Raw genomic sequence first — 23,727 nt, 5'->3', positions numbered from 1 at the left:
AATGCAAAAAACCCTCCAGAACTATTGGCCAATATGCAACAAACCCCTCCTTAACTACAAAAGTTGCAAGAAAACCCCTAAACTATACATTTTTGTGGCAGGTAGCCGCATCCAGCCAAAAACCCGTTCAATCTCACCGTTAAAATTTCAGGTGACACACAATATACTATTTAATCACTATAATACCCTTATGAAGACGAAAAGACTCTATTACCCCCACCACAACACTCAAACCTCTACTTAACTTCTATTACATCCGAACACAACCTTATCCGTCCGTCTACATAGAGAGAGAGGGAGATATAAAAACGCTGTTCATCATCTTCCTGATAAAAAAAAAATCTTGCGACAGTCGAATTTAACCTTGTTGGACAAACTGAACCAATATATATATACATATATCACTCAGCTCTCCCAGGATCCCTATGTCTATATATATATATATATATAGGACATACTTGTGATTGCTGAGGAATAATCAATCAATCGAAGAGAGAGAACGGAGAGATCGAGCAATGGTAAAAGTCCCTTTCCTGATTACTCTAATTGAGTCCAATTAGAGGGCATTCAAGTTTTGGGTTGCCAGGATAGGAGATCTTGTGGCCGCGCGAATTGATTGACTGAAAGGGACGATGGAGCGATGATGAAGCAGAGGAATCTGTTGCTGGGATCGGAGTGGTGAATGTCGTCTGAAGAGTGGAATTCCCTAATGGGTATATACTACACAATTTACCCATCTGCAATCCTTGATTTTCAAAATTCTTGATGCTGATCAATCCAAACACATTATAACCTGCCCGCACACCCAAACACCACGTCTCTCACACTCTCACTATCTATCTATATATTCACATTTATATATATCGTATCTCCTCAGTCCTCACTGAACCTCCCTCTCACTATTTGTATATATATTTATATATATATATATATACACACACACACATCCATCTCTGCAACTTTTTCGACCAAAAAAAAATAATAATAAATAAAAATAAAAATAATAATAATAATCTATCAAACTTAGCTTAACCCAATTTCCGCCACTCTATATCATCCATCATCTTCATGCCCCACGTTCAAATCAAGCATGTAACTGTGTAAGAAGAATACGTTGTTCAATGCCAAAATCAATTTTTGTGATTAAATTTATATTCTGGTTACATCCTTCTCAAAACACAAAAATCCTTTTTGTTATAAGAAAACAGAACAAAAAGGTTAGGACGAATTGCTCAGGTGAATATAGGAACTGAATGATCAGTTTCATTGTTGGGTTTTGAGAGGGATTGTGGTTGTCCAGTGATGGTGGCTTTTGAGAACTCTGCCTATCATCCATTAACTTCAGAGAAAAAAATAAAAAAATCGTTGTGTGTATAATGTATGTATATATATAGAGAGAGACAACCTTATCTCTACTACTGAGTTGTCACGATTTTATTGGCCTTTGAGATTTTACTTTACAAATCAGCAAGTTTAGTATATAAACCCTTGAAACTGTGTCCTTTTTTATAAGGGCACTATGGTCTTTTGAATTTTCTGCTACCGAAAGGTGAGCTGGCCGGGTAAAATGCAAAAAAAAAATATAATTCAACTTTTTAAGAGTTTTTTTTTTTTTTTTTTTTTTTTTTACCTTAAAAAAATAATAATAAAAAAAAGATAAAAAAAAATAATCATAATTGATTATGAGAATATTATTGATATATATAAACACACGTGTTTATATATAGGTACACGAATCAACGTAGCAATTAGCAGTCCTCATTATGGCAAATATGATGAACCAATCCTAAGGACTTGAGGGCTTGCTTGTGTCGGACAGAGTAGGTATGGAGAATTTATGATTAGAAAAGGGAATTCGTGTAATGTTGTCCTCAGTATTAGCAGCAAATGGGGGTGAGAGATTAATTAAGTGGGTGGTTCACATGTAGGAGAATATTTTTGAAGGCGAGGATTATGGACTATTAACAGTTTCGAGTTTTGGAATAGATGGATGTGACACGAAAGCATAAAACTATTATGTTGCACAGTGAATTTAATAGGAGCCAATTGTCAAATCATAACGTCTTATCGCAAATTGGATATGAGAATTTACATTCGTATTTAGACTTGTGAACCATAAGATACAATACATCCTTACTTAACCACTCATAACCAAATGTGCCTCAAGCAAGTAGCTCTGTTCCATTCCAGGTTGGGGGAAGACCAACAAATCTTCCATTATTCCTTGGTGAGCAAATGATTGAGAGACCAAGGACTCCTCACTTCCTGAAATCAGCTATAGACCAAAAAGGGTGCCGAAGAGCAAAGGCTATAGCAAGGAGTCTCTTAAATTTGGCCAATATGTTGATAAATTTAAGGATAGTAATTTTCAAAATGTATTTTAATAAGATATTTGGTCAAATTTAAGGGAGTCTCAGTTTAATTAGCCCTAAATTTAAAAAGAAGTGGCATTGGGCATATAGCTGGGTCTACAGTCCAACAGATAGAGCAGTCCTATATATAGAGAGAAGTTTGATATGTAATATGACCCACTAACGGAAGAAATGAATTGGGTGTTTCTTAAGTCAACCGAAATCGAAAGAAACCCGCGCGCCAATGTGATTAGCTAACCCCGAAACCCTCGTTGCATCTCTCATTTTCAGAATTTCATAGCTAACTAAACTAAACTAAGTCCAAACAAACAATTCATATCAATCAATGCCAAGTCTTGTATCTTTTTTTCTTCTCCATTTCGATAATCTTTTTCTCTCCCTCCCTCTCTCTGTCTCTCTCCATCTCTCTCTCTCTCTATGTTCCTCCTCCTTGAATGGGTTGCGGCATTTCAACATTCAGACTAGAAGAGGATGGCGGTGTCCACCCTGCCCGACGCAGAATTGGCAATACGCGCATCATTACATCTAATCATCATCATCATCACAATAATAACAAGGCTGCTAATACTACCACAAATACAGACACCAACACCGCCACCAACGACAATGACGGCCGTAAAAGTGCTTGTTCTTACACTACGGCCTACAACGATGCTTGGTCTGTTAGGAATTCGGTGGCACAGGAAGACGAGATCGATATTAATTGTGATGGCGCAACGAAGAAATTGGGTGAGGAAGGGATAAAGAGAGGGATAGTAATAGTGGAGGAGGTGGGAAGAGAGGTTGAAAGAAAAACAGAGGCGGCTGTGGAGGGAGAGCACAGCCACCATGAATTTGCAGTTGAAGGAGGTCATGAGGAACACAATAATGGAAGATTCTCAGATTATTCGGATGGTCCGACTTTTATGCGATCTCCGAGCTTTAGGGACTATTGCATTGTTTATGACATAGATGACGATAAGGATGATGATGGTATGTATGTATTTCCATTTCAGTATTTTCTTGGAGAAACACACACATCAGTTTAAAGGATTACTATTATTCAAAAGAAAATAAAATTCAATGAAATCGTAACAATAAAAACATAGTAGCGCCATATGGAGTACTCAACTCACCCCTATCTGATTGTGCAGCTAATTTTGTTGGAGAAAACGAAGTGAAGGGCACACAGATGAAGGCAGGCATTCCACCTCTGGGCTCAAATCGGGTATATATTTACATATATGTTTTTTTATTCTTCTTGTTGCTTTAATTCTTGTTTATGTACTTGCACATTTAGTTTATCTAACACTTGATCAATTCATGTTCTTTATTTATTGTTGATCATGCTAAGTAGTTTTGTGTCTAGCAGGGTTCAACAACGCAATTGGTGAAAAAAGGGAGGAAAGGAAGAAGATTGAAGGTCTTCCCGGCGGGCAAGTCAGCCGCTGTGAAAAATCTTTTGAATGTCACAACTTGCTACAGTCCCAGTAATTCCTCGGCGTATAACACGCCTGGAAAACCAGTTGAGAAATCCGCATGAAACTATTGGTGTTCAAAAGAGAGAAGACAATATATTTTCCTCCTTTCCTACTTGTTTCAGAAAATGCCTCTTCTTCTCTCAAAGGAAAGGAATGTGTATGATATCATCTAGATTTAGATTTTTAAGACATCATCTAGATGTTCTCTCAATTTTGCTGATATTTTTGTTGTCTATGATGTTGGGATCTGATATGCAAAAATACAATTTTGCTAAATTTTTCAGATCCCCACTACAATGAAAATTGACAAAACATTATTTTTTTCTTGTCTTCGTAGAGCCATGCTTAAAAAGATTGACATTTAGCGATTACCAAAAATGAAAGTTTTACATCACCTTCACATAAATTTGTATGGACTTTGGTTCTTTACAAAAGTATGGAACATACCACATACAACTGTTTGGGAAATGGTAGAACTAGTCTCACTATTGGCTGATCATAGACAGTCTAGCTCACTAAAAACAGAGGCTTCTGTAAATGATAGCTCTTTTCGTACGTTCTTCGAAACACGCTTCTTGTGACCAATTAAGAAATTCTACATTCCAACAATATGTCTCCATTTTCTCTATTATCTCGATCTCTATTTATTGTAGTCCATTTTCTTTATTATCTCAATTTTTATGAGGAGATGTAGGGACTCACCTTTGATGGGGCAAATAATTAAAGTTCAAATGTAGGGACTTCAGAATCGAACCCATGCGTGGCCTGGTAAATTAACCGGGGAAATATATTCCTATATGGATCCTTCTCTCGTTTCTCCTTCAAATACGCAATGCATTTCTCAACTTCAGACTGGACTTCTAAATATAGTTCATGTGCTTTTTCCCTGCTCCTTAATTCCTGCTTCCTCCCTTAACCACAAAATAAAAGCTGAATTAAAATTGAAGAAGATGCCAAACACTAAAAATAAAAAATAATAAAATGGATATATATATAAGTATATATGCATATATGTACAGCATACAAATCCAACTGGATGGTGTTATTCAAGCAGGATCTTAAAGTTGCTTTCTAGGCTACTCTAGACCCTCTATGTGACTGTTAACCACCATCTACTAACAGAAGGTGTAACTTAAGTATATATATTCTCTCTCTAATAGTGACCAACAATTTAAAAGGCATCATCAAATTCCCTGCTGAGAGTGGATTTAAAATTTATTGTATACATAGAAAATTACCAGCCAGGTTTATTAAATTAATGTTGCTCTGCAGCAAACTGCGAGTGGAAACACACTGACTGGTATTGATAATAAATGTGGCATTATACTTGCGTATAGAAAACTAAGAGGACAACCTGGTTTGGGTTGGTTTGGACTAGTCCAACCTAGAAGCAAACCAACAAATCTCGATTGTTAAAAGTTTGACATGCCAAAATAATAATGAAGAAGAAAAAGAGCTGTTCGACACAACAGAATGATAAGTGAGAATCATACCAAACCAACCTGGGAGAAGTACCATTGAACCAACTCAGTTTTCAGTTGAATGGACAATATGCTGTTATCGGGGAGGGGGAAGCAAGAATACAGGACTAAAATGTAGAAATTCCATCTCTGATCGAAAGATATAATTACAAAAGGAACTTGACACAATTATAAATACAATAACAAGTATTAGTCTACCAGTTGGTTTGTGTGGTAGAGTCAGTTTACATGTCAGGTAACTAAGAGCAAAGACTTACCTTGCTCCATTGTCCACTTATAAACCCAGTACTGGATTTGTAAACTTTGAAAATCGAAACAAACTAACCTGGAGAGGGTAGATTGATTCAATTCCCAGGTTAAATGGGACAGAATTGTACCCCCACCCACCCACACCCTCACACACACAATAGCAATACATGGGTAGTTTTTCATTCTAAATCACAATATTAATTTATTTTAGCACATAGCTTTGAGAATATCCTAAGATGGGGCAAGCATTATTCTAAAACATATTTATGATGCTAGATAGACAAAAATAATATCAGGTCAGTTAATAAACTACCTTCTGTTTCAATTGGCTTTCCGAAGTAGAAATAAAAGCGGCCTGGAGGTTTTGGTAGAATTATTGGAAGATGTACATCTTGGTTCGCGACCTCTCCACCAATGTCAGTCCTTCAAACCCAAGTTGTGATGAAATATAAATAAGAACCCAGCAAGTGAATATGAAACATTAAGAACAAAAATGAATATAAGCATAGTAACATGAAACCCATACAGTATAATTTAATTTGATGTGAAAATAGAGTATTTATCATTCAGGCAATATGTGACTGGAATAACGAAATGACTCGATCAATAGCAATAAGCTAAATATACGTAACAGTTGATTTAGTAACATCATAATCGCTTCATTCTCCATCACTCCAATTTACTACTAAATAGATAGATTTGGTAGTCAAGATCAATCATGATAAAGCATGACGACATGAGAAAAGATGAGGAGAGGCTAGAACTTAAAAGAGTATGATGCCATAAACAATGAGCTACTTTTTAAGCATGTGTTGTTATTTATTGTCATATGTGGTCCCCATTGTGGCCATGTGACCAGAATAGATGCTAGATGCAAGAATTAAGAACTAGTAGCTCTAATTAAAGAAATATTTGAATACCAAAGACGGTGTAGCCTAATGGTACTTCCTTGTCTTCCAAAAGAGAAGGGCAAGGGTTCAAGTCCCCGTAGGGGCATTGTAGCTGTGTTAGTAATAAATAATAAAAATAACAGTTCCGGTTAATTATGTTTATTGATGGGCAAATTTTTTTTTTTCCCCTCAGAAATTCAAGCTATTTGTATAGGTAGTAAATATTTACAGTGTTGGGCATGTGAATATGCTCAGCAGGCCAAATAACAAGCCCGGTGGCTTAAGACGATGGACAAATATTTGATAGTGTGTATTTAGTAAGCATATGGATTGAATCACTTTTGAGATTCATTATTACCTTTTTGGTGATTTAGGACATCATGCAAATAACAACAATTGTCTAGAATGGTTTTAAAATTTCTGTTGTTTGAAGAGCAACAAGGAAAACAGGTGTAGAACTTGAGCCACCATGTCCGTTTAAAATGACCTTACTTCCACACATTTCTCCCAATTTTTCTTTCTCATCTATATTTCCTAATTTACGACCGATTATTTCAGCATAAATACAACCTTAATTCACTACCAGCACATAGTTTAGTATTACCTGTGATTTATAATCACAATCTTTCCCCTTTAGATACTCTGTCAACATAAATGAGTTTTCCTTTAATTCTATTTATTTATTTGTTGTAAATTTCAGCAGAGATGCATAGCAGTGCAAGCTATTAGAAAAGCTTTGAATCAAAAGAGTAAGGAGAAATGCAAGTATAATCTATAACTACTGTTACAAAATCTCATACACCAAAAACCAACCAAAAAGAAAGCAATATGAAATTGTCAAGATACCTCAATTTCACACTTTCTTCTGTTAGGTCATTTATTTCGGCCTTAAAATAAGGGATCTTCATTAGATCATCATAATCCAAAAATAACTGATCAATAAAGGAAAACACAATCAATGATTCATTAGAATCAAATACCAGTAACAGAAAATGTAATATGGAAACAAGTAAGCCACAGACGGTACCTACTCCTTCAATCGGAATTTAAGATGACATAAATTCTGAGAAATATATAATAAAGAATGAAAATACATGCACACAGTAATTCAATCCAAAAGTTCCTCAAGAATAATAACTAGAAAAAAAATATATGCACACTGTAGTAAAAAAATCAAACAGTGCAACAACTAAGATTTAATTGGATGAAAATGATACTGAGATTGAAGAAGACAAAGAAGCAAGCAAGGCAAAAGTGGAGAAGCCTAAGGAAATAATCAGCACCTCGTCTGAAGTTGAAGAAGCTATCACCATTCAACATGGGTATCATGGATTTGAGAATTAAAAATAACGAATCTGAATCATTCTTGTCTTGGGAAAAATTAATGGTGCTTTGGAAAGTGTCTTGGGAAAAAGTCGGAGCCATTCTTGTTTTTGGGTACTTAGGGAAGTAGTACAATGTTATCAATGCTGTGTGGGTAGCTTAAAAGTCAGTCTAGTGAAGTGAAGTGGCATTAATAGTTGTATTATAAAAGGGTCAGCCCTCATTATGTGCTGGGACCAAGTTTCTATCAATATACTTTGAGATATTATCATATTCAAAACTTTTCTCCAGGCTTTCCCAAATTTTCCTTTAGAAATCTAGGCTCCAACGGTGATTGGAGTAACCCTAGTCTTTCTGACTGCAGTAAGAAGACTGCTGTGTTTTTTTCTGCTTGCTTCACTTGGTCAGACCAATCCAACCGGCAATTTCCAACTAGTCTTTCTTATTTTTTTGGAGCAACAAGCAAAATTACAAGAAAGCTATGCTCTTGTTTGTGGCCTTCCTTCTCTTCGGGCTTACTAGATTAGTCACAATAGTCCTTATAAGTAAACTACAGCCTCGTTATTAATTGACTCCCTACTTCAACTAAAGCTCACCCCACACCGCACCAATCTACAGCAGGAGCTTATGGATAAGTAGCTTCCCCTTTCTATTCGGAAAAAGAACTTAACTTCAGATTGAAGAGAAGGAAAAAAGAAGCAGCTTTGGCTTCCTTCAATTAAAGATATATGCTTTCAATTCAGCCTTTTCATTGCATCCTTAACTTGAGTGAACTCATAACTAGAATACCAGTAAACATTACTTTCATTTGATAAAGAAAATGGTAGCAACACCCACAGGCCAGTGGCCTAGTGGTATTAGGCCCCTACTTCCCAAAGGGAGGTCAGGGGTTCAAGCCTCAGTGGAGGCATGCGTGTGTGAGTACCAACTAAGAAAAAAAAATTGGTAGCAAGCCACACGGAGAAGAAAAAAGCTTCCATGGTGTCTCCATATAGACATTGATTGCGTCTGGAAGTAGAACTTTTTACCTTGTAAGTAAATAGGCATGTTTCAATGCAAGCTTTTATGAGTCCGTATTACTTTGACCGTTCCAATTCAGATACCATCACCATCCAAACCCAGTTTCAGACTTCCAGCATTCAATTTCAGATTTTATAACTCAATTTTCAATGGTTCATAATGTGGGTACAAGTGTGATGTGTATGACTTTACATTCATGTGACTACCTCTCATTAACTAAAATGATCGGATGAAATTTCTGGTTCTCTATTACTAGTAAAGGAATCTTCTCTCAAAAGTTACATGTCCTCTGCAAGAATCACACTTCTTTTAGTTTCTCACTTTTTCACATTCCAAGACCAAACTGCTTAAGTACCCAATTGCATGCTGTCCCTAAAACAAGAGATTAAGGATCCCTTTTGGAATGATTCAAGTCATTCATGGTATCAAAATTAGAATTAGATTTAAATGAAATTAAAAGAGATCATGCCCCCTAAGGACATTAATGATTGTATGCAGTGAAATTAACAATTGAAAAGGAAGGCAGCAATTGAGGAAATTGAAATCTTCAGGCTTACTTCACCAACATCATCTTCTCCAACAGCACCAAAAGGTATAATTTTGGCTCCAAACCTAGCAGCCATCCTGACAAACTCAGATTGCTCTGGCCAGAATAACTTGTATTCTTCCCCCTGGAAATAAAGAGGTGAATATTTCAAAACCACTCCAAAATTTTAAGTTCAAAGAGCTGAAATGTGTATGAGAGTAAACATATAAATAACTAAAGAAGTGATAGAAGAAATGCATATGACTATACCTGCTTAAAGAAAAAGCAAATTGTCTCCAATAACAATTTTTTTTTTTTACAAGTTCTCACAATAACACTCTTGTTGCATTTGGGATCACCGAATCGGCACTCCCAAACATAGCATCAAGTTAAAGAATTTTGGGAAAATTTTGTAAAATTAAAGTCGTAAAGGGGAATTCATCATAAATCAGAAGTCTGCCATTAGTTAGTCCAAAGATTTTCCCCATATAGTTTGGGAAAAAGTAAGGTGACGATCACTTCATTACTTTTTGGTCTTCCAAATGATCTACGAGGCAAGCAGATGAGCACTAGCATGAAAGAGTCGCATAGTAATATAAATCAGTAATTATTACCTTGCGATGAAGAGCCTCACGCATGCCCCCTGGATATAGTAGGACATGGGACTTTGAAGAAAGAAGTTTAAAAATATTAGTTCCTGATACAGGAACTGCACCCATAATTCTGTATGCATCATATGTTGATAAATCAGGTAATTTTCCATCTCTCAATTTTGTGAACATCATTGGATGAGCTATCCCTCTTACAACAATATTCTTTTCAATCCAAAAACGGGATACCAAAGGAACCAATTCCCACCCTAGCAGCATGTGATAGCCAACAAATAACACAGGTCCTTCAGAAGGAATCCCTGCAAGGCCCCGCACGATCTTCTCATTCTCTAAAGTAGAGAGCATCACAGGACCAGTAGCCACATCAAGCCATCTGAATTTCATCAGAATTGTGAGCCCATATTAAACTATCTGTTGGTAATTTTCTTTACAATGCAATTGATCAAAGAAACTCGTGTAAAGAAAATGGCTGGAAACTATCAAGAAGCAACGGACATTGTCTACCACTGACATAGTGCATCACTCTAATTATTTTCCTTTATCATTTGTACAAATAAAACTTTTGATTGCATGACAAGTATTATATAACTGAGATGATAAAGTTTGATTGACCACCATATATCATGTTTCACATATGTGCATGTTCAGTGTGATAGGCACTGATAGACAAACGAAGCACCAAAAGATCTTCATTGTTAATAGAATATATTGCAAAAAACTCCCTTTATAAAAAATTTGCAAAAAGCTTCGAACTAATAACCTTGAATTAACTCAAATTATTGCAATTACCCACTGCCAGTACTTTACTGTTTAAAAACTAACAGAAACCAAGTCATCTGTGACAGGAGGCCTATTTTCTTCTATGACTATTTTTCCCTTCTCTCATTTTTATGACCATTTTTCACTCATTTTCCTTCTTATACTACTTATGATTTAAATCAAAAGTAATTGGGAAAAGGTTTGGTTGTGGTTGTTGTGTTGTATCAAAAGTAAAACTCTCTCTCCCTCCCTCTCTCTCTCTCTCTCTCTAAGAAAAACTGATACTAAAAAATGGATCTAAGTTTCCAACAGCTCTCTCTCTCTCTCTAATACTAATTCTGATAGTAAAAGAAAGGATATAAGTTTCTATCACCTCTGGTGCATGCATACAAACATAAACAATATTGAAACAAACACAAACACACAAATATAATACATAAATCTTTGCTTCTCATGATTAACTCAATTTCTAGCCTAACTAAACCTCTCTCTCTCTCTCTCTGTGGGTTTGGGAAAACAACTTTGATATTTTAGGTATTGGTGAGCATTAAAAGTTTCTAACACTGATTTAGAGGTTCAGATTTGTTGAAGTATTTTTGGCACATTTAGCTGATGATATGATGGATTATATACGATGAGGTAAGAAACTAAGAGCGTGGATTTGAAGTGGTTTCAGTGGTCGTAAAGGCCCCATGTTTTTCCAGTTAATTTTATCTCATGTTATGGTTGTTAGAGATGGAAAATTAAAAAGAAAGTACCGACTCTGCTGGCATAGGGAGGAAATCGAATATCATAAAGCATGAACAAGCATGTGAATTTATTTTCAGATAATTTGAATTGGGAAAAAGTTAAACATTTCTCTCTGTTAATCACATATGAGTCCCAAAAGTTGCAGAAAAAACCTCACCTTTAAAATGGAGAAAAGTTTTGCAACTCAAGCAGCTGGTGATGACCATGGTAGATCATGTCAGCTATATTGTTAACTTTTAGAATTAGAGAATGCATCACAATATATATATATATATATATATATACACACATTTTTATTTCACCTTTGTTAAAAACACATTCGCCCACTTTTGCCCCTATGGGGGACTTGAACCCTCGACCTTCTACTTTGGAAGGTGAGGAAGTACCACTAGGCTACACAACCCTTCTTATATATACACACATATTTACCGTTAGTTTTCAGATGTAAATGGAGTGAAGAAGAAAAGAAGTGGAAACTGGATTTCTTCTTTTCAAATATACTTGGCAAGTGGCATAGTTTTATTGGCTAAAATCAACTATAAAAATAAATAAATAAACTTAACAAAACGATGTCGCTTTACTGTGAGCAAACAAGAATTTCCATCACATGTAATGGCGATCTAACGGCCATCTTATGTGAAGGACTCATTTGCAAGTTTTTTATGGTTTGGGGGTTTCTTGCAATGTCAAGGGGTGTTTGCAAAACTTTTATAATAGAGGATTTTACTATTATAGCAAAAGAATTTATTTGATCCATGAGTGCCACAAAATATCATTTATTTTCTGTTGGCTTATGTGAATATTAGTTACCTATAAGGTTCATATATTTGCTTGAATTCAGAAGGGCCAGGTGGGACGTAATCTGAGACATAGTCAAGATATCTTGCATGACGATAGAAGCCAGCACCCTTTATTGTAGTCACCAAATCAAAACCATCTTCCTGTTACATAAGTGAAAGAAATACCATACATATCAAAAACAGATTTTGTTAAATGATCTCAAGTGAAATATATATTATTCATAACTCAAAAAAATAATCCAATGACGGGGAATTGATTTATAAATTGATAGCAAGTCAACATTAGCAATCAACTACTATGTAAGAGACAAATGGTAATGAGGACCATTATTTTATAAATTTAACAAAATACTGAATAACATATAAATATATATATATATATAAACTAACACATGCTAATTAATGACCATTAACATAGATAACACTAGAAATGTTCCAAGTGAAATACCAACCAACATAATTGAGCATATTGTTGTAATAGTATAAATAAATTTGTGGTGATGAATGTTTTAGTAATTGTACAAGAGCATTCCATTTGCTCACTACATGGCTTATTTCCATTTTCAGACATAAGGTTGCAAGCATGAAAGAAAGGACTCAAGCAGTTAGATGTTTACCATCAGTTAGATAAAGTATATCGGAAGCAACAAAGAGATCCTCACTAGATGTGAAAACATAGTTAACTGTTTCTTAACACAATAGTACATTTTAATCTATTTCCTCCTTAGATGAGGATTTAATCTTTTTTCCCTTTGCTGCTACAATAAGGCCTTAAAACTGGCATTAACCTGGTAAACAGGATTTTTTTTGTTTTTTTTTTATATGCATAGGCTTTTTTTCCTACTCAATTCTCGATTAGTGTTTTTCCCTAGGGCCTTTATGTTTTACATTTAGTTGTCAAATTCAAGACCAAATTTGAAAACAAGAAGAAAATGATTTTAAGTTATTTTTCAGATTTCCACTTAGGCCTCAGTAAGTGCAGTATCTTTACCAAGTTGGTTCCTAGGCAGGTAGAATGGGAGAAGGGAAGGTGGGGGGATTCATCTTACCAAGAAGAGGAAATGACCACTGTTATTAAACTTACGAATCTGACAATTTGGCAGCAGTTGACGAAGTCTCTCACCTTCCTCCAGACTTGGTAGCAACTGATCCCTCCCACTATAAAGACAAAACAGAATTACAACCCATCAATATGGAAAGCAATATAAATAAATAAATCATAACAAACATGGCATTGATGTTGATTATAAAAGTTCAAGCATAAAAAAGGAAGGGGGGAACACTAGATATGTTATAAAACTCCTTTGGCATCTCACCATTTATAAACAAAAAGCAATACATTTTACAACGGAAACTGATAAGAGATCATCATTTCATCAAAAAGAATTTGACAAAAGGATATGACACCACTGTAGAAACATATATAGAGGTGAACAGAAGGTGTATTTCCTGCCTATGCAAGCTGCTAGCAGACTGGAGACAAACCTAACGATTGGCACAACTTTACACAAAGTTGCTGCTCTGAGACTCAAACCAGCGACAGCAACAATCAATTTACAACAATGGTGGTGATGAAAAAGATTGTATAAAAATTGCTGCCATAGTAATATTGTTGTGAAAGGGAGTGGCTCAAGAATTAATAAGCTCTTCAAGAGAATAAGTTTTCTCACTAGCAGTCATGGATTGGGTTGGCTCTGTTCTCTTACATAAACCCTTCGGTTTTCATCAGAATTTCCCAGTAACACAGAGTAATCACATATTGCATGCTTATGAGAATTCCCCGCATTCTCCTCTGTTGAACTCAACAGTGACACCAATAAGATTGACTTCATTCTAAAAAGCTGCCAGTTAAGAGGAAGATGCTAATTGAGCTGTAAATCATTCACAATATTCAAAAAGCAGATTCCTGAGTTATTTTTTGAATTGCATCTACTCTGATCAATTTTATAAACCCTGATAGTTGTTGAGTTTGAACTTTTCCACAATTAGTTCCTTAGAATATTCATTTTACACAAATAATCAGAACAGGATGGGCAGGATGTGCAGGAGAGACGGGACCTGGAAAGTATCAGCGTCTGAGCTTTGACGGCATGGAGACGTGAATTGACAAATGCTGAAGCTGATTTAAGCATCTGCAGCTTCCAGAGAAGCGTCTCTCTAGGTAAAATATCATCCAGAACCTGCAACCTTAATCATCAATTATTTTCACAAAAATGACAACATAGACAAAGAATATAAAATTCAAGTATCAGATGAAAGAACATGAACCAAAATTGTTAAATAACATAGAATGATAAGTCATATTCATGTTGAGGACAATGGAAATTAAATTCTGATTATTTAGAGATGGGACAAGTCTTTTGCATCTGTAAACATGAAGAAACTATCAAAAAGAAAAAAAGAAAAAGAAATTCCAAGAACAGAGTACTTGATCTTTCGGAGGATAAAAAACTTTTCATAATTCACTTATCTACTCAAGTTCAAGAATTGAATCTTACAGAAACGTAAGACGACATTGCTAACACACCCTGTGATAGCTCTCCAAATGTTTGTTGCGGAGCCAGTCCTTTCTCCATGGTCGCCCTCACCATCTTTAAAGGATCGCCTGAATATAGATATAACAATTGCTGGTATCATTTGGAAACAACTAAATGCATTGCAAATATGCAACAACAAATGCATGTTTAGTTTAGATTTATCCACACACACACACACACAAGAAAGTTAATTTAACTCAACAAATCCCTCTTTTCTAACTACCTCGAGTCGGCTACATGAATCCTATTTTTCCATTCTCTATCCAATGCCATAGTCTTAGTTAAACCACATGCTATCATATCCTTCCTTACTCTATCTACATTGACTTTGTTCTTACCCTTTCCTTAGTATTACCTTGAATGTGAACCATGCCACTCTTCTTAACTGGCACACTTAGTAGTCTTCTTTACACACGACTAAACCATCTTAATCAATTCTCTCTCATTTTATCTCCAATTGGTGTTACTCCAACTATCTCACAAATGTTCATTTCTAGTTCAATCATTTCTTATCTTCCCGCAAATCCATCTTAGTATTCGCATTTCCGCCACACGTGTTGTTTCTTAGTTGCCCAACATTTTGTCCCATAAAGAACAATTGATCAAATAAATGTTTTATAAAAAAAATCCTCCAATCTTAAGAGGGGTACGCTGATCATACAAAAATAATAGATGCACTCCCCCATTTTACCAACCCTGTCTGGATTTTATGATTAATATCATCTCCAATTTCTCTCATGACCCTCAAATCTCAATCTTCAATGCATCTCCCAACATTTTGTCCCATAAAGATCAATTGATCAAATAACTGTTTTATAAAAAATTTCTTCCAATCTTAAGAGGGGTACACTGATCGTACAAAATAATAGATGCACTCCCCCATTTTACCCACCCTGTCTGGAATTTATGATTAATTTCATGTCCAATTGCTCTCATGACCCTCAATCCCCAATGCATCTCTATTTGTAGTTTTATTCCTACTTATTTTAAAACCTTTTCATTCTATTAATTCTAGAGTTTCCCATCAAACCTCCAATTCAGCACTTAGTTCTTCTCTAGTTTCATCAATTAAAACAATATCGTCAGCAGATAGCATACATCGTGAAATCTCATCCAGAATGTGTGATTTAGGACAGAATTCTGAACAGTTCGATAAGTCCGTTTTTTACCCGAATGGAGTGTTTTTTGGGTGGAAACTACGTTTTGATAAAAACCCACTAGCTTTAGCTTGTTAGCCATGTTGTTTTTCAGCTGAAAATCTTCGTTTAGGACTCTGAAATCGCGTTTTATTGTCTTATAGGAAGCCTGCTAATTATTTCGGGATTTTTTGTTCAAGGCCTTAATGAAGTCGGAATGCTCCTAAGATTTTATATCTACAAGTTTTTATTGATTATGTTTTGTTTTCTATTTTTTTCAGAATTTTTAGAAAGAGAATTTATATTTAGGGGTATTTCTAGGATTAGTTTCCTTCTTGTGTTAGGTTTTCTCTATTATAAATATACATGTACTGCAAGAGCAGAATTTAACCTTTGATTAATAATATTTCAATTGCTTTGTAATTTTTCTACTTTGTGGATTCAAGGTAACCCATGTTCCTTGTGAACGATTTTATTGCTACCGCTTACGTCAGTTGGTATCAGAGCCATGAGTTGCCCTAGGCTGATGACGATTGCTCATTTTAGTAGCACCCACTTTGCTGACGATGATTGCAGAATGAAGGCCCCTTGGGCAACCATACATACTCAAGAACGGTTCATAGCAACTGGTTTTGGGATTGGTAGCAACCAAATTCGCAGTTCAGTTCGAGTTCGCGCTGAGACATGGGTTATGTTCCTGTATATCCACGTAGACCTCCAGCCTATGCGGATTATCCTGATGATTCTTTCGATGATGGGGAGTTCGGGTTCAGTGATCGAGGTAGACACAACAGTCGTGAATTTCAGGTAAAACTTAATCTACTTACTTTCTATTGAAGTTTCATTATTGAAGATGTCTTGGACTGGCTTGAAGAAGTTGAAGAATTTTTTGAGTATTTTGATGTACCTGAAAACAAGCAAGTTCCACTTGTTGCCTTCAAGCTTAAAGGATGTGCTTCAATTTGATGGGAACAAATACAATTTTATTGAAAAAGGCAAGGATCACAACCTATTCGGTCGTAATATAAGATGAAAATAATGTTCATAGCTAAACTTCTACCAAATTATGAGGAAATAATGTATCAAAAATATCGGAATTGTTGAAAAGTCAAAAAGTCTACAGAGAAAATTTACAAGAAAGATAGTGGCATCAAGAATAATAACAATTTTGTTGAAGTAACGACTATTATTGAGGTTAATCAAGAGCAAAATTATGTTGGTTCACCTATTGTAGTCGAAGAAAACGAAGTCAATGATGTGAAAACATTACTTCCTTTGCACAAGTTGGTAGATCTTTAGCACGACAAAAGAAGAATATGGTGACAAGAAGTTCGATGCAAAAATTGAGCAACAAGAATTAATTGATGATCAGCGGGTTAATGTTTTTTCCAAATCAGATGTCCAAGATGGTATGGAAGAAATCGGGCTTCAAATTGGTGAAGTGTCATTATTTGAGGAGATTGTTAATGAAGAATTATTTATTCCGGAAGGTGCCAATGAAAATATTGTGGTGTTGTGCTTTGGAGGTTCTCAAGAAAATGAACAGTATGATTTTGTGCTAGGTGAGACTTCACGTTATCTGCAGCGAAACTCGAGGACGAGTTTTTTTTAAGTGGAGGGGATTGATATAGGACAGAATTCTAAACAGTTCGATAAGTCCATTTTTTACCCGAATGGAGTGTTTTTTGGGTGGAAACTACGCATTTAGAAAAACCCACTAGCTTTAACTTGTGGGCCATATTGGTTTTTGGCTGAAAATATTCGTTTATGGCTTTGAAATCGCGTTTTATTGTCTTATAGGAGGCTATTATTTTAAGATTTTTGTTCGAGGCCTTAACGAAGTCGGAATGCTCTAAGATTTTATATTTACTAGTTTTTATTGATTACGTTTCGTTTTCTATATTTTTTCAGAATTTTTAGAAAGAAGTTATTTTTAGGCTTATTTCTAGGATTAGTTTCCATATATTTTTAGTTTCCTTCTAGTGTTATAAATATACATGTACTGCAAGAGCAAAATTTAACCTTTGATTAATAATATTTCAATTACTTTGCAATTTTTCTACTTTGTGGATTCAAAGTACCCTACTTTGTGGATTCAAAGTAACCCATGTTCCTTGTGAACGATTTTATCGCTTCCAATACGTCAAAGTGTCTTGTCAGTCCATCCATAACTAAGGCAAAAATACACGAGCTTAATGATGACCCTTAATGTAGGCCTACAATAATTGAAAAACCACTTGTTTCTCTCACAGTCATCCTAACTATAGTCACATATTCATCATACATGTCCTTTATTGCATCGATGCATCACTTTGTGGCTCCTTTTATTAGCCATCCATTTTCAATCTTTAGGTACCCTGTTATAGGCTTCTCTAAATCGATAAAACCATATGATCTTTCTTCTTCTCTCTGTATCTTTTCTTTAGTCTCCACAACAAATAAATAGCCTCCATCATAGACATCCCTGGCATGAATCCAAATTTATTTTCCAATACAACAGTTTCCTGTCTTAATTGTTGTTTAATCACTCTCTTCCAAAGTTTCATAGTATGACCAATTAATTTAATACCATGATAATTATTACAAGTATGTATGTCCAGTTTAGTTTTATAGATGGTTATTAAAACACTATTGTGCCACTTATAAGTCATTCTCTTAGTTGTGATTATCTTATTACTTGAAACCAAAACAAAGAAACATGCTCTTAGATGTAATATGATAATGGTCTCACCTACAAAAATAAATAAATAAATAATGGTCTCTTCAAAAGGTTATTTATGCAAGTGTGATGGTAAAACTCATCTTTAAGTGTTTGGACAACAGAACCACATAAACATAGAGATCCAATAAATCACAAATAATAAGAGATTGCACATATATACAAGACTTAATGTGGTTCGGCACATCGGTCTATGTCCACAAATGAGAAGAGATTCCACTCCCATCAAGTAGAGAAAATTGCAAAGGTAAAGTATACACAAACTACTGCCCCAGGTATGGTGACTGATAACTCAGCCTTTCACATGTGCCATTCCACGAGACTCCCTCTCACCATTGGTCTTCTATCCACTCTACTAACCCATACACCACATCTCTACAGCCAAGTGAGGTAGAGGAACAGAGAACCTCAATTACCCAACTACTCTCATGATGTTACATCTCCTTCACTCTCATAAGTCTTAAACCAAAACCTACGCATCTATTTATACAATCCTAAAACCAATTCCTTGTTGGATGAGAATTACAATTCAAGTTGCCCAAGTATACCCCCAACAAGAATTTTCAAAAATAAAATGCAACTCTAATAGAAAACTAATTGCAATAGGAATTTCAATACAGAATACCCAACACAAATGAAATTAACTTCAAAAGCTTCAAAAATAATTATCATAACTGTAAGCCCAAAAAAAAAAATCAATAATAAACAGCTACCAAAGTACTGTTTACTGCTTTCCTACATTAATTTTGGTAGTAAAGCCTGTAAGAGAGGGTTTTTTTCACTTGTCTTGCATAATCAGTTGGACACTTTAGGACGGCCCAGGCTAGATGTATTGCCATTTTCCAGTTGTAACAGTAGGTAATAATATATTGAAGCAAATAGCAAAAGCAGGTCGAAATTATGGAGACCAAGGAAATCAAACCTGCCATTAAACTCAGCATATAACGCAGGCTAACTTGGGGCTGCAGCTGCTCAGGCATGATTGTAAATAAAGGTATTAGAGGTTGTATCTGAGACTTGTCGAAGCACGAAGCTGCAAAAAACATATTGTGCAAAAGGATCATGAAAGTTAAGAAATCATTCAATGTCTAAACTCCCATCAAAATGATATTTGATAAAAATAATTAAATAAATAAAAACTTTTCACCTGGGTTAGCCAAAATTAGTATAAGATCTATATCAGGGTTACATGCAGCAACAGCTAGTGCCATGCAGCCCCCTAAAGATTCTCCAACAAGATATATGGGTCTGTTAGGTGAGCGGTAATTCTCTGACTTTACTGTTCTTTCGACCAGCTTCACCAGGTCTTAACCATAAGAAGTTGAAAGATAGATTAGCATTATTTATCCCAGTTAACACCAAAAAGTAACAGATACAAACCTGGCTATCATGCATGTTCAAAGAATTATTTGAGGTGCATTTGGATGTCCCTAGTATTTTAAATGGGCCCCTCCCCATTTTCCAAATAAATTGACTATATAGAATGGAGAAATTAGAGAAAATGCAAGACTTCCATCCAACTGTGTGGATCATTTTTAGGTTTTTTGTTTTTTTCTTGAAATGGCAGTGTTTCAAAAGTTTTTCGTAGTTAGATGGTTTCCATATTCCCTGTTGGCTCTTTTCTATTCCATGTGATGGATTTCTATTAATGCTATGCAGTTGGGTGATTCAATTTCCGTGGGATGTCCAAATGCAACAGAAGTTTCTCAATTGTTAATGAAGTCGTCTTTTTTATTGCACCAGGTAACATATCATTTTTAGTGCTCGCTACAGTACGAAATGAGGGAGAGAGAGAGACCTGCAAATGTCGTTCGATCCAACACCGGAATATGCAAGCACCATATATCAAAGATCCTTCATTTAAGAGAAAATTTATGATTTAGTCAGCATAATGAATTATATTAAAGAACAATGTTTACACATAACAAGAGCCTAGAGGCAGATAGTATCCATAAGCTTGAAACTAGAGGCGGAGTATACGGAAAGGGATTTGAGAGAATGTAAATCAGCTAATGCTTACTCTCCTAGTCTTTGATGATGTGAAATAAGTCCAAGTCCAACACCATCAATTCCTGCAACATTAAAAATGAATAAAAGTAAGTATTGAACTTAATGTGCAAGATTAGTAATTGAAAAGAACAAGAAGCTAAAGAATATATGAAATCCAGTGATATTTCACAATCCAATTGTTTTGAGTATGTAAGTATATAAATTACACACATGATTCGTGTATATATGTGTACTTTAGAAATCATATAATAAACTTGTAGAAACATTGGTTCATCCGAGCAATTTTAATTTTTTCCATTTGGTAAACAACACTAGCTTTTTACTAATAGAAACCAAAGACCTTTTTCCGTTACCAACCAAAAAAAACAAAGAAACTTTTTTGTTAAATGATTGCTTATATATATCGATGCGGAAATAAAAGCTCAACCATTTCAAGTAGTAAAAGGGTACTCGGACTCACTTTAAAAAAGAAAGAATGAAAAAATAAATAAATAAAAAACCATTTAGCTTGTTTTCTCTTTAATAGTTTCCATTTACTGATTGGTTTGACGAAATAGTGAAAAGAAAATATTGTGGATCGAGAAAAAGGAAAAAATTGAGCTGACCGGGAAGAAATAGGAGGAGAGGAGAGTTGTTTAGACGAGAGGCGCAGTCCAAGGGCGAAAACCAACGAGGAGGTCCACCGTCCGATCTGATCAAATCCTTTGATTGTTCAAAGTAATCATTCAAACTCAAGCGTTGATCAACCTCCAACTCATCCTCGCGTTTCTTCTCCAAGCTTCCGTTCTCTGAAACACTCCTGGTGGTCGGTGGTTTTTCGGTCGACACATCAAGTGATGGCCGAGTGTTGAGCGATGTCGATACCGAAAGATTTGTTTTCTTTGTCGATATTCCGGCGACTGGCAATGAAATGTGGCGGCGAAATATCGGGGATGAAGCGGCGGCGACGAAAACTGTTCCGGTGGCCGCCATCATATCATATGAACGAAGGCCTATTTTTCTGGCACTACTCTTTACCTTGTGTGCTCACTGGTGGTGATGGACCTTCTCGTTCTCTCTCCATGTGAAAATATACTATATAAATTAATACTATAATTAACGGTATATTTTTTTCAAAAGAATGAATGATTCCGTGCGTTGACCAAATAAGGAGATGGTTTAGTTTGGTGATGAGTGATTTGTTTGATTCAAAGTTTTATTTATAAAAATTGAAAGGGGATTTTCTCAAAATTATGATTCAAAAAGTTGTCTTTTTTTTATCTTCTGTTATATACATATTTTTTGCAAAAATAAATTGCATGGCCTAATAGAATTGGTTTTCCAAGTTAGGGTTGTTCAAACATTGTTGTAAAAATTTGATGTGTTCTTTATGCAGTAGTTCTGATAATTCAATGATAATGGTATGCAGCTCCGAATTGAAATTGATGATATGTCCTAGGCTCTTACCATAGCCCTTATTGGTTACTACTTTTCTTGTCCATTTGTGTGGTTAGGTTTGTCTGAGCTTTGGATTTGAAAGAGGCACTGGGACCCACCCCCGACGACAAAGTGAGAGTGAGTACAAAAGGTCGTATTCTTTGATGGAAACTGAAAAATATTTTCATTTTCAATTCTTCAGCTTTGGAGTTCCTTGATCAATATAGAGTGGTTTACTTTTATAATCTTACTTTACAAAAATAAAAATAGCAGATTTCTACATTAATTTCATGTTAGTAAATGTTATGTTTGGGAGGATTTTTTAATTTAAAATTGAAAAAATTTTATTTTAAAATTTGTACTAAATTTTTTTTAATAACAAATCTAAAACAACTACCAAACATTACATACTGTAATAACAAAATATATATATATATATATATATATATATATATAGTCTTACTTAGAGAGTGAAAATTAAAAAATAAATATTTAGTAAAATGTTTTCGCTCGAATCTCATATTTATCATAAAATGTTGAATAGACTATTGATGGAATTGGTCAACAAACCCAACATTTAAAATGATATAATAGAAACTAGGGCTCGAATTGTTTAATGCATTAGCAACTATCGTGCAATTATATTTTTGTTGAATCGTATCAACTTTGAAATGGCAAATGAGGATGGACTTATCGCGTTAGAGGCCTAAAGCGTAATTAAAAGAGGCCTTCTCACATTAATTATATTACTATAATTCTATTAATTTTTATTTGAAAAGTATTTTTTTGGGTTAAATTGCAATAAGTTCAAGAAAATATAAAAATATTATTTAGTAGTGATTTAATCGTGGAGGTAATTGACATGTAAGAAATATGTTATTTGATAATGTAATTTGGCACTCAATTCTGTACAAATTAAACACTGAATATGATTTTTTTTTTTTTTACAAGGCAAGAAAGGTTAGAAGTTAGATTAGTAAGTATAAAGAGTCGAAACCTGACACTCCCAAAATTTACTGGAGGCACTAACCACTGGGCTATCGAGGCATCTGCAAATTGAATATGATTAAAATCGGTAAACACTATTATTTTATTTTATTTTTTTCTGCTTCTTTTGACCCAGCAGCCAGCAAGAAAAGTTAGTAGTTAATAGAATTAGGCTGAAGGGGACTTGAATCTATGATGATAGAGTGGGGGGTACTACTTAAAATGGGATAAAATTTTAAGTGATAGAGACATAACTTATGCTTAAAATTAAAAAAAAAATACAAATAACAATAATAATAATAATAATATTTAATTAGCATTTAAAAACTTTAGCACTTAAATTCTAACTCTAAAAATTTTTGGTACTTAATTTTTTTATTTTATCAAACAACACCAAAGTCAATAGAAAGAAATAAATATAATATTAGAACAAGAAAGTCAATAAAAGCACAGATGTATTTACTTGGTTATTAATACAATAAATAAAATATGATCAATACATTAAAAGAAATATACAATTAATACAACAAAATCACTTATATGGTGGCGCATCTTCGGTCATTGGGGACTTAGGTGATTGCTTTAATTGCCTTATAGTTTAACCAATTCTGGCTCTCAACTTTCTCCTCCCATTTTCAAGATTTATGCACGATTTGGTAGGAAAGAAAAAAATTTGATGAA

The 23,727-nt window shown here is 34.7% G+C and overlaps 2 protein-coding genes across 4 annotated transcripts; one reads left to right on the top strand and one right to left on the bottom strand.

Moving 5' to 3' along the window:
* Window positions 1-287: 287 nt before the first annotated feature.
* Window positions 288-4,158, top strand: LOC132315616 (uncharacterized). Its single transcript, XM_059813960.1, has 3 exons — window positions 288-3,344; window positions 3,506-3,579; window positions 3,724-4,158. The coding sequence occupies exons 1-3, from the start codon at window positions 2,807-2,809 to the stop codon at window positions 3,892-3,894; spliced, it is 783 nt and encodes a 260-aa protein (XP_059669943.1). The 5' UTR covers window positions 288-2,806; the 3' UTR covers window positions 3,895-4,158.
* A 42-nt stretch (window positions 4,159-4,200) lies between these two features.
* Window positions 4,201-22,045, bottom strand: LOC132315615 (phytyl ester synthase 2, chloroplastic-like). Of its 3 annotated transcripts, XM_059813956.1 has the most exons (14): window positions 21,249-22,041; window positions 20,654-20,705; window positions 20,432-20,487; window positions 19,781-19,939; window positions 19,556-19,666; window positions 14,740-14,846; window positions 14,300-14,421; window positions 13,291-13,399; window positions 12,252-12,382; window positions 9,936-10,305; window positions 9,353-9,466; window positions 7,299-7,384; window positions 5,876-5,985; window positions 4,201-4,743 (listed from the first exon to the last, which is right to left on the bottom strand). In XM_059813956.1, exons 1-14 carry the CDS (start codon window positions 21,616-21,618, stop codon window positions 4,553-4,555), a joined length of 2,088 nt encoding a protein of 695 aa, XP_059669939.1. In that variant the 5' UTR covers window positions 21,619-22,041; the 3' UTR covers window positions 4,201-4,552. The 3 variants fall into 3 exon arrangements, with proteins under 3 accessions (XP_059669939.1, XP_059669940.1, XP_059669942.1); XM_059813957.1 differs by lacking the exon at window positions 19,781-19,939 and having other exon boundaries at window positions 21,249-22,040; XM_059813959.1 differs by lacking the exons at window positions 4,201-4,743; window positions 7,299-7,384 and having other exon boundaries at window positions 21,249-22,045.
* Window positions 22,046-23,727: the final 1,682 nt, after the last annotated feature.

This window comes from Cornus florida, unplaced genomic scaffold (assembly GCF_030987335.1).
Source record: "Cornus florida cultivar Cherokee Brave unplaced genomic scaffold, ASM3098733v1 CherokeeBrave_3.0.0_Hap2_Chr07, whole genome shotgun sequence".
Classification (NCBI taxonomy): Eukaryota; Viridiplantae; Streptophyta; class Magnoliopsida; order Cornales; family Cornaceae; genus Cornus; species Cornus florida.
Note: the sequence above shows the minus strand (reverse complement) of the source record. Positions and strands in the feature narration are given on the sequence as shown.